The following is a 12,124-nucleotide window of genomic DNA, read 5'->3' as shown; positions in this document are numbered from 1 at the left end:
CTCTGTATATCTGACTTTCCAATAAATGAATAAATCTTTAAAAAAAAAAAAAAAAGGACATTTCAGCATCAGGGATTTCAAACACACAGTTTTGTCTCCTGTCTTTTCTTACATAACATCAACTCAATCTGCAAGTCAAGCTGTAAAGACCATGTTAAATAAACAAACGCACTTTCCAGTATAGAATGAGGTTAAACTTTATATGGCTTGGATAGAGTAGAAGTCCTAAGATAACATTTGTATTGACTATATAAAAGTATTGTACTTTACCAAAAAGCACAGAATGGTTACAAAGGAAAAATTATTTACTTCATTTAAAAGTGCTTTGGGGCCAGCATTGTGGCACAGTAAATTAAGCTTCCACCTGCAGTGCCAGCATCTCATATGGGCGTTGGTTTACATCCCAGTTGTTCCATTTCCAATCCAGGTTCCTACTAACATGCCTGGGAAATCAGGGGAAGATTGCCCTAGTCCCTGGCCCCTACGACCACACAGAGACCCAGAAGAAGTCCCAGGCTCCTGGCTTCAGACAGGCCCAGCTCTGGCCTCATGATCATTTGGACAGTGAGCCAGTGAATGAAAGATTTCTGTAAATCTGCCTTAAAACCTGATTTTTAATTTGAAAAGTTTTTCCATCTAAAGAGTAGTTACATTAGGTTTTCCCAATTTCACACTTTCCCAACATATCCTAAAATTGTCATCCTTTCCTTTAGATGATAAAGATTGCTTCTACTTTGGAAAAAGATCTAATTTCTTTTTTCTCTCTTTTTTTTTAGTTCTGCACCAAGAATTATTTTTTGAAATTATGTATGTATTTGACAGGCAAAGTAGTAGACAGAGCTCTCACCCACTGCTTCACTCCGCTAGGGCTCACAGCTGCCAGGACTGGACTATCCAGAAGCAGTAAGGCAATGCAGATCTCCCTCATGGCTGGCAGGGACCCGCACACTTGATCTGTCATTTATCAGATGTCGGCTGGAATGGGAATTGAACCCAGGGTCGGATGCCAACATCAATGAGGTTACTATGTAATTCTGTTAATTCACAATTTAAATATGTGCACAATTAAATATGTGCACAAAGGCAGCCCTGACAGCCTCTGTAAAATCATGCATTTCTTTGCAAGCTTCATACCACTAAATCTAAAAGCCCTAGGATCTTAAATTTGCTGCAACTCTTAAGTGCTTATTCTTAGTGGCTCAATCACAATCTGGCTATGTCCTAGGGTGCACCAAAATGTTTCTGAAAAATGAAATTAAGCATTTATTTTGGTGCAATGTTTTTGAAATCCGTGCATAAGTTCTTTTTTTCATAATACAAAACTTTCACAAATTTTTTCGAGTTCCTTCATATTATTCAGCTTTTTCATACTCTAAATGCTTTCAGGTGAATTGTTATAAACCAATTATCCTATTAAGATTTTATTAAAGATCTTTATTTGAAAGGTAGAGAGACAGGGATCTCAAATTCACTGGTTCACTTCTCAAATACCTACAACAACCAGGGCTTGGTCAGGTCCAAGCCGGAAGCCAAACCTCAGTTCAGGTCTCCCCAGGAGACGGCAGGGGCTCAGTCACAGGAGTCAAGCTGCTGCCTCCCAGTCTGTGCATCAGGAAGCCACAACCAAGAGCAGAGCTGTGACTTCCGCCCAGGTATTCACATCTGACAGGCAATGCGGGTATCCTGACTGCTAGGCCAAGTGCCTACCAACTGAAGACCTAGCACAGTTTTCAGAATTCTTACTGTCTTTCCCACACTGATTGTGCTTCAGTTTCATTATCAATTGTAGGGTCACCTATTACTGAAAAAGTGGAAGAAGCAATCACAACGTCCCGTAACACCTCATTGATTGCTATGTGTGACCTCATAGACTGAAATAGTTCCTTATCTTCTGCTTTTTACCATTCCAAAAAACTAACATTCCTGGATGTATCCTCTTAAAAGTAAACTTTGGTTCCAAGAAATAAAATTTGTTTTTCTTTTACAAATATCATGAATTCAGTTGCATTTTAAATACACACATGACATACTTCTCTACAGAAATGAATATTTTCTCTAAAATCCAGCAGTTTTCTGATTTTTTTCCCCAGTACTTTTTTCCACCAGGAGATTCTTCACGTTTTGAACAACTGTCCCCTATAACCATTATAATTAGTGACATTTCATCCAGTGCGGAGCACCAACCCTGTAATACCACAAATCTTTACTTTTTCTCATTCTCCCTGGTTTTTGTATGCCTTCATCTAAAAATCAGTGTTCACAAAATTGATTTTCACTTCTGTGTTATGCTGGTGACAAACAGAGCTGCTGCTACTGACAATGATTATGACAAAGTACTAAGCCTAGCCTCTCCACACCATTGTTACTTCACCACGATTGTTTCTATTAAAACATAATTTCCAGTAGCATTTCCAGGAAACGAGTAAGCATACCCATACACAGCTAAAGAAGAGTAAAAAATGGTGTTCATCAGGAAGGCAAAGCTGGGAAAGCATTAAACCAAAGGCTATGTAGCTTGGTGGCAGGAAGCTAGCCCAACTTCACCCAAGGCTTCAGTGCTTTTCTTTATATACTGACTTTTACAAATCCTTAAATTACAAAACAAACTAAACCATCATACAGTTCAAAACAGCTAATATCAGGCTTTGATAGTCCTACATAACTCCTAAGTTACAATCTGTCTCTCCGTATGTTGGGGGACCCTACATTTTCTTAAAAGAAACTAAGTCTTAATAGTCCATTAATTTATTAACTCATAGATTATTACATGAAAATTGCTCTGGAGTTTTTAAGATTTTTGCCTTTGAAATACTATCTTTTAAACCTATGATGAGGACCTTCCATTTCTCTGAGCTCTCCCAACATGAAGAATTTGGTAATAATGTTGGATTTCCAGGGGAAAAAAAATTATTAAAGTTAAAAACAGAAACGTCTAAAATTTTACTCCACTTAGAACCAAGCAAGTTAGGATGCCAAACTATATTGCTTACAAAATAAAATTTATACTCAAAATATTAAAGCTTTCTGTTATTCAGCCTCAAATTATTTTTGTTTCTATCTTGTTCTCTAAACCATTCCTAGGCTTTTTCATATAATCATTTGAGATCTTAACTGGTTTATAGTTATTTTTAAAATAAGACTCATTTATTTTTATTAGAAAGGCAAATTTACAGAGAGAAGGAGAGAGAAAAAGATCTAACTGGCTGCAACACCTGGAACTAAGCTGATCCCAAAGCCAGGAGCTTCTTCCAGGTCTCCCATGCAGGTGCAGGGTCCCAAGGCATTGGGCCATCCTTGACTGCTTTCCCAGGCCACAAGCAGGGCACCAAATAAGAAGTGGAGCAGCCAAGGCACAGAGCCCATATGGGATGCCCATGCCCAAGGCAGAAGACCAGGCGGTTGATCCACCACACCAAACCCTGGTGTATTTTGTTTCTTCAACTAAACCTAACTTGCAAGAAGATGGAGAACCTATCTACTTCATGCTTACCTGTACATACAATATCCACTTGGAAACTGTCCTACAGAAACTACTCTGGATAAGTACACTGGAAGAATTTATAAATGTTAAAATGTAATCTGTTTCTACCTAAAGTCGGCATGCATGCTATTTCTGCTTCCCCACTCTCACCAACGTTTCTCTTGAAACCCGTATGAATTCTCACCTGGCCAACAACCCGATAGGTCACCATCTGATAAATCTTCCCCTGAAGATTTACTTACATTTACTTACAAGAATTTATTTCACTCCCATCAGCCTTTATTATATCTTCTCATCAAGAAGATAAAAGAAAGGAAAATATAAAGAGGTTAAGAAATATGTGAGAAGCTACAATCCCAGGATCTAGGACTATAACCAGGTCTATCTCACCTCAAAGTCACTGTTTTGAAAGTTTCTTGTGTTGCATATTGAACTACTTCTTAGATAATGTTGCTGATTCAAGCCTGGTGTGGCCACATCAGAGCAGCACAATCTGGAGGAACCTCAGATGCTGCACAGATAAACAGGAGCAAGTGAAGCACTGACCTCAACACACCTCAGAAAGAAATGCACTTAACGCAGGAAGCACTCAAGAAATGCTTACCAGCAGCAGTTGTTTTTTTGTTTTTGTTTCCTCTAAGAGTTAAACGGTAAATATCTTAGGCTCTGTGAGCCATATAGTCTGCTGTCCAAACTAGATAGCAAGCTATATTTGGCCCCTGGTCATCATTTACCAACCCCTGCTCCTCAGCCTTAGCATTACTGGCATTTGGGGCTAGATGCATCTTAGTGGCAGAGGTCTGGCAGCCCCTGGTTCTCTACCAAGTGGACACCAGAGACACCCTGCAAGCTGCCACACCAGGGAGTCTCCTATGGAGCAAAACTGGCCCTACTTAATAAACACTGCTCCAAGTTAGCGAACATGTAAGGATATAGTTTGAGGTTTCTAAGAAAGAAAATGCCGTCACAAAATCAAAAGATAATGATTGAATGAAGTACATATACTTACTTAGCTAAAAGTCCCACACTTAGCAGTAACTTTACAACTTCTGTGATACACACCGCTGTGGTTGAAAAGTAGCGTTCTGTATTTGTTGTCCTCGTATACCTTAAAGCTATCGTGTAAGCTGCAGCCACCAGAGTCATCACTGTCAAGCAGTATAACTTGAATAGTAAACTGACATTTTCTGGAAAATACAACAAATGCATCACTTAGGAGATAGTATTATAAAAGTTAATCAACTAGTTATATGACAGAATGCTTTCTAATTTCAAGCAAAAAAATTTAAAGCCCATGACATTTAAAAATGTATTTTGAAGCAGTAATTTCCAATTATATAAACATGATGACAGCTGACTTCAAATATTAACAAGTGAGGCACACATTTTTTCCCCTGGGGAGTGTCTCAATTACAAGATTATGTGGCACACTGATTCAAGTTGAGGAAGTTATAAATTATGTATTTTAAATATCTTTGATTACAAACTTGTGAAAACAAAGCATAAAAATGAAAGAACATAATTGCCATGATGCATAAGGGTATCTCAAAAAGTTCATGGAAAAATGTAATTAAAAGATCAGTTTAGGGAGTGCCTGGGCTCAAGTTACGGCTTTGTTCTCCTAACTTCCTGCTAATGTACACCCCAGAAGGCAGCAGGTGATGGCTGCACAACTTGGCTCCTTGCTATTTGTGTGGGATACCCACACTGAGTCACTGGCTCCTGGCTTCAGGATGACCCAGCACACCTGCTGCAGGCATGTGCGACGTCTAGCTGCAGACAGGAGAGCTCTGTTACTGCTCTCCACAAATAAAATGAAATTCTAAAATTCAGTTTATTTTGTTACTAAAGAATTTTGAAGCCCACACAGTTTTTTCCATAACATGTATTTCCATGAACTTTTTGAAGACTGTATGCATGGACTTCAAATTTTGTACCAAATTAATTTATCTTTGAATTTCATTTTCTTTGAGCTTTGTGAAATGCCCTCACACATTGCATATTTAAGGATGGCAGAAAGGAAAAAAAAAACAGGGACGAAGGTGAGCCTAATGGGACTTCACTGAATTTGCTTCGGCAGAGCATACACTAAGACTGGAGCAGACTGAAAGATGAGCATGGGCTCTGCATAAGGTTGACATGCAGATTCAAAGTAGTCCATATTCTTTGTTTTCTCGTGGTTTGACTTGCTGCTTCATCTTCTGCATTTTCCTGGAATCTTTAAATGTATGACAAAACAGCTGAAAACAGTTAAATATCGTGGCAGGGGTCGTTCTTGCGGCACAATGAGTTAAGCTGCAATCTGTAGTACCATCATGCCATTGGAGCACCAGTACGAGTCTTGGCTGGTCCACTTCTGATTCAGCTCCTGCTAAGGAGCCTGCGGAAGCAGAAGAGGGCCTAAGAGCCCGGGGCCCCATCACTCACGAGAAAGCTGGATGGGGTTCCCAGCTTCTGGCTTCAGCCTAGCCTCATCAACCCACTGCGAACATTTGGGGCGTGAACTGGTAGACACATCTCTTTGCCTCTCTCTCTCCCTGTCTCTGTAACTTGACTTTTCAAATAGATAAATAATTTTCTAAACTTATCTTGGAAGGAAGATATTAAGATAATACATCCCATCTCTTTTTATTTGAAAGATTTACAAAGAGGAAGGGGGGGAGAGGGGGAGAGACATTCTTTCATCTACTTGTTCACTCTCCAAATGGCTGCAACTGCCGGAGCTAAACCTACTGGAAGCCAAGAGCCAGGAACCTATTCAGTGTCTCCCACATGGTGCAGGATCCCAAGGACTTGAGCCACCCTATGTTGCTTTCCCAGGCCATAGGCAGGGACACAGATTAGGAGTAAAAGCAGTTGAAGTCCGCCCAAGGCCTTGGGTCCCTGCACCCTCATGGGAGACCTGGAAGAAGCTCCTGATTCCTGCTTTGGATAGGATCAGCTCCAACCATTGTGGCCACTTGGGGAGTGAATTATTGGACAGGAGATCTTCCTCTCCATCTCTCCTCCTCTCTGTGTGTCTGACTTTCCAATAAAAATAAATAAATCTTAAAAAAAGAAAAAAAAAGAAAAGAAATAGAATAGCCAGGATACAACTTGGCATTCATATGGGATGCCAATGCCACAGGTAGATTAAGCTACTATGCCACAGTGCTGGCTGCACACTTGTTGAAATTCAAATCCCACCTACAGTTACCTTAGCAGGTCAGACCAATAATGATTTTGTGGGCCTTACACAGCCCACAGGCTGGACATTCTTCTACACCTAAAACAGTGGTTTTGATTGCAGCGTTCTGTTTATAAACTGTCATCCTTCTGTTAAACACACACAACATTTGCCCTTAACAAATGGGCATGAACTACAGTTTCTCCTTAAAGTTTAAGGCAACGACTTATTTCTTTCCTTTTGCCGATTTTCAGTGTATTCGACAAAGTGAGGAAAACAGTAACACCTAAAATAAATCCTGTTGACTGAGGGAAACAGAGAACTATCAAAATCAGAAGTATTACATCTAGTCTCCCATTTCACTGCATTATAAAGAAAAATAAATTTAAAAGTGTATTAAGAACAAAACTATAAAACTCAAGCAGCAGAAAAACACATCACTCAACTCAGAAAGAGCAAGTGTTCCCAAGCCGAAGCCATCACCCAGCACCAGCTTCAGACCAAACACTGGCATAACCCACCGCACTGGCATGCCAGGGTGCCTCCTACTTCCTTCACCCCGTTCAGACGCAGCCCTCAAGCTCAAACGAACTCTCCTTTACTTACCTCCCACTGCGCATGCCCTAGACATCCTTAACCTCCAATCTTCACATTCAAGTTAAGTGGAGATTGTCACTTTTTTCCATAAAGGACCTAAAATATTCTTGGAGTCAACCCTCCATATCCTTGGATTCAGCCCTCCATACTCTTGGATTCAACCAACTGTTATCTGAAAATATTCAAGGGGAAAGACTGCCTCTGTACTAAACAAGTACAAACGATAGAATGTAACAAGTACTTACAAAGCAATTATACTGCATAAGATGTCACAAGCAATCTAGAGATGATTCAGTGGATATGGGAAGCTGTGGGTAGGTTAAATTCATATACTATTAAGTTTCAGGATCCTGAAACCACTGTCCTGAGGATACTAAGAGCTGACTTTATTTAGGGCTTTCAGGGACACAAAGCAAAATTTTAAAAATCAAGTAAAGTACTTGTGTAACAAGACAAGATAAATATTTTGACAAATCCAAATTATAACTGAGTACATTGCATCTTAACAGATTCACTTAAGGAGAAGAATGGAACACAGGGATTAACATTTTGCTTTGGTGTTCGTGTTCTATCAAACCAATTACAATGTTTATCTATAAAAGTCATTCTTAGTCACCAGGTCATATAAAAGTCAGCAGTACGTCATTTGGCTAGTGGGCCATACTTGGGCAGGCGTCAGAAGGACGTGGACTGAATACCCACCCCTTATTAAAACTATCTCCCGTACTAAGTATCCTTTTGTTGACTGCTTTAGAAACCTAACCGCAACTCAAACATGACTTTGATAGAGAAATATGAATTTCAAAGAGATTACCTGTAAATCCAGGAACTTACAAGAAAACAGATTCCTTTTTATAAAAAATCTTCCCCTGGATAAATTAAAGCGTATTTCATTAACTGTAGGCCAAGGTTTAAGCCACATCGAATTTTAAATACAAAGTAGCACGGAAGAATTGAAGAATACAACTTATGCCTGCCTACATTTTCTTTCCAGAATATCTGAGGAACCAAAAGGCAACGTTTATGTAAAAGGAAGTAAGTGTGATCATGACAATACAACCTTGTTTAAACTTTCCTAAGTAAGACTTCCAAACCGAACAGCAGTAACTGATGAATCATTACCAGAAAGCAGTGCCCAGCTTGCAGACCAGGTGTGCAAGCCAACCACACTCCTCATTCATCAGGTCTGTCAGCTCGAAATGATTCACATTTCAACGAAGACAATTTTTAAGTAAAATTTTGTGACACATGAAAATGTGTTAAATTCAAATGTCAGTGTCTACAAGTTGTTTTACCGAAACAATTCTATGTTCATTTGTTTCCAAATTACCTTGGCTACATGTTCTCTGCAGCTCCAGCATTAAGCAGTTAAAGCAAACATCATCCAGCCCTTCAAAGAAAATGCTTGCCTACCCATGTCCCAGATGCTCCATCGCGCCACGCGTGGTGGCAGCTCAGCACTGTCAAACACAGAATTAGTGAACAAATTCAGATCTGCAGTTTTGTCATCAGCTTTGAAAAAAAAAATCTGTATAGTGATCATTTGGGAATGTGATTTATGTTCTTAAAGGCAACTAATGATCTGTGAGGAAAAGTAATGAAGCAAATTCAGACAGCAAAACACATTGGGCATGGTATGAAACACCACTTTTATTTTTAAAACATGGAATTCAACTTTTTAAAAGTGCATAGTCAATTTCTGTGTAATTTTCTCTGACATCTAGTTTAGCATTTAACTAAAACATTTCTTCTTTGCTCCATTCAGCGATCCCCCAGTATGAAATTTCAATTATTATGATTCATTTTTTCAGGTTAACATTCAAAATCCCATGACATGCCATCGTTTAAACCCTGTTGAGAATTCCAGCCGTGCCCAAGGTCAGTGGCCATAAACCTGCCCACAAGGCAGGGGGAGCCACCCTGTCCTCTGCTTCTTGCAAAGTTCTCATTACGTGTCATACAATATTTGCCTCAGTGTGGAAAATGCCCCGTAAGAGAAAAGTGCGGTCTGGAAATGCCTTTTCAGATACTTTTATGGTGGGCTTTATTTGTAGTCCCTGAGCATTGGTGACGGCAGCAAGCCTTAGGCTATCAGGAATCTAAAGAAACTGCTATCCTGATACCGTTCTAGGGGCACACCGGATATCAACTGCACAGCTATTAGCTGCAGTAAAGCCAAAGCTAACAGTCTGCCTTTTGCAATCAAGTTTTCATTCACTCTTGGTCTGGGTTATCTCCATTCTATGTTAGTTATCAAAACAATTCTTGTCGGTGCAGTGGGTAAAGCCAGCGCCTGGGACATGGTGGCCCACATCCATGGGACCCTGCTCTCCCGAAGGAAACCAGGATGAACCCGGCACAGCGGCCTTCAGGGGCGTGAACCAGATGTCGGAGGATTTCTGGCTCTTTCTCCCTTTCCAAAACTCTCCCTTTAAAATAAACAAACCGTTTTTTAAAGACAAAATCATATTTTTTTTCCCCTGTACTTTTTGTGTTGCTACAAAGACTGCCAAGGTTGGATTTATTTTAAATGGCATAACAAATGGGCAGGGCCTGGCAATAAATGAAGACGCCTTCAACAAGGAAAAGAACTTGGTATCCATGTAAAAAAAAAAAAAAAAAAAAGGGTATTTAAATATTTGCTCAAAGATTGTTTAGAAGTGAAGCCAAGTTCACAGGCAGGGGATGGGCGAACAGGACAGGGAGTAGAGCAAGCGCAGAAATGTCACTCAGCCTCTGCTAGCCACTGCTCTACAGTCCAGAACTTCAGCGCCGGCCCAACTGATACATGCCACTCTGCAAAGCAAAACTGCAGCCTCAAACGGCGTTTAGGCACCAAATGCCACCCCTTGGGGGTAAGGAATACGGATCTCAGCTTCCATCCAAAACATCAGTATTCCTTCCTCTTGGACTGTTAAGGACTCTTTCCAATGCTGTGTCAATGCCCCAGGCAGAAGTGGGCTTAGTGGCCGTTCCACGCAAACCAGCCGCTGCGTGGGCTCTGCACCCAGGATGCCCTTTAAGTCTGAGCATCGTGGGGGCAGGAGGCACAGAGGGGACGGCAGCCCGGCGACCCCAGCCAGGACTCACAACTGTCCGGCCTCTCCGCTGGGCAAGCGGGTCCAGCCTGGGACCTGCGCTGCAGCCCCGACCTGTCAGAGCTCAGTTCTAACTCCACCAGCTCCGGGAGGCAGGCGTGCTGCTCTGGGACCACTGGCTGCCCGGGCAGATAGGCAGGGCAGCCGCAGTGGGAGGGCGCCCGCCTGCGCTGCCTTCACAGCCTGGGCACGGCTTACCACAAACTCCTGCCTCCGCACGCCTCGGCCGGGCCTGGCGCCCTGCCGCCCCAGGGATGCGGCGCCGCCCGCACAGCGCCCCAGACCCCCCGCCCCGGGGCCCAGGTCTCACCTCTCGCGGCAGCCATGGCTCTCGGATGGCCCCATGCGGAACTGACGCACGCCCCCTCCGCGCCACCCACAGGGGCCCGCCCCCTGACCATAGAGACGAAACCTGCGGGCTAGAGCGCCCCGAGCCGGCCGCCATCCGCGTCCTCCGAAGGCCGACACCAAGATAGGCGCAGGGATCCCAGTTATTCCCGAAAACAGGAAGACCCGCACGAAGCGAGGCCGTTATTGCTGAATCCTTAGTGACCAATACGCGAAACTCGGCCCAAGGCGATGTTTGATGAGCTGCATCCTCCGACAGGCCAAGGACACCAAGGGAGCCGAGCATTGCCTTCTGGGAATTGTAGTCCTCAAAGAGGAGAATTAGGCGGCAAATAAAGCTTGGAGTGAGACTTTGTGAGTGCTTCATTCCTGTTCAAGTTGTTGGAGAACCTCGCAGAGCGGAGAAGTTGCTTTTCTGCAATGCATCTCTCTCATGTTTCCTTGCTACTTCTTGTGTAAATTTAATTCGCGTTAGATATTGTTCACAAGTCTTCTGCCGGTGACCTTGCTGTTAGCAGGAGTTACATTTATCTAGCCAGACATTCTAACCGTATGATCTTCAGACAGAAAAAAAGCCCTCGAAAATTCTACAAGTATAAACACGCAACTCAACCACCACAGGACTACTGGAATCTCCAGTTTCCCTGGAGGCTGTTGATTCACATTGGCAATATTGGAAATAAGATATGTGGATATAAAAGTACTGCGTACCTTCCAGGAACAATACAGCCCAGCAGCCTGCCCCTCCTGTAGATCACCTCTGTAGTGGAGTCAGACAGGCAAATGTTGCGTGCTCTAGTCTAGGCGCTAGTGAGGATGTGTCTAGTCTGTGCACACCACCCCCAAGCCTTGCATCCTGTGCGACTGTGGGGAGGGGCTGCCGGGAGGCCAGAGTGGGCTTTGTAACATTACACATTTCAGCCCTCCCACTTAGAGCCCAGGTCTGTCGGCCTGGTGGTGTGTGTGCTGATCACCCTCTTCTGTTGTTGTTGAAGCTCCTTCCTGGAGAATTATGCATTTTGCTATAGCATATGTTCTTTTACAATACATTTAAGCAACAAACTTGTATATTTACTTGAAATTTTTGAATTAAATATTCTATCATTGACCCAGAGCAATGGCTCAATGGCTAATTCCTTGCCTTGCATGTGCCTGGGATCCCATATGAGTGCTGGTTCATGTCCCAGCTGCTCCACTTCCCATCCAGCTCCCTGCTTGTGGCCTGGGAAAGCAGTCGAGGACAGCCCAAGTCCTTGGGCTCCTGTACCCACATGGGAGACCAGGGAGAAGCTCCTGGCTCCTGGCTTCAGATCAGCTCAGCTCCGGCTGTTGTGGCTGCTTGGAGAGTGAAACAGCGAATGGAGGACATTTTCCTCTGTCTAGTCTTCTCTCAGTAAATCTGACTTTTTAATAAAAAAATAAAGAAATCTAAAA

General features: G+C 42.5%; 1 protein-coding gene across 3 annotated transcripts in view; it reads right to left on the bottom strand.

Annotated features, from left to right (window-relative positions):
- The window catches only part of SLC35A1 (solute carrier family 35 member A1), a 29,031-nt gene extending 18,333 nt beyond the window's left edge, over positions 1-10,698 (bottom strand). For 2 of the 3 annotated variants that reach the window (XM_040983752.1, XM_040983753.1), the window contains exons 1-2: positions 10,653-10,698; positions 4,491-4,668 (exon numbers count right to left, since the gene is read on the bottom strand). In XM_040983752.1, the coding sequence (XP_040839686.1) occupies positions 4,491-4,668; positions 10,653-10,668 (194 nt within the window). In that variant the 5' untranslated portion in view covers positions 10,669-10,698. Of the gene's footprint in view, positions 1-4,490; positions 4,669-8,574; positions 9,631-10,652 lie in introns of those variants that run through there. The other variant, XM_040983751.1, reaches the window with a different exon arrangement.
- Positions 10,699-12,124: the final 1,426 nt, after the last annotated feature.

This window comes from Ochotona curzoniae, unplaced genomic scaffold (assembly GCF_017591425.1).
Source record: "Ochotona curzoniae isolate NIBS_2020 unplaced genomic scaffold, NIBS_Ocur_1.0 contig_3819, whole genome shotgun sequence".
Lineage (NCBI taxonomy): Eukaryota > Metazoa > Chordata > Mammalia > Lagomorpha > Ochotonidae > Ochotona > Ochotona curzoniae.
Note: the sequence above shows the minus strand (reverse complement) of the source record. Positions and strands in the feature narration are given on the sequence as shown.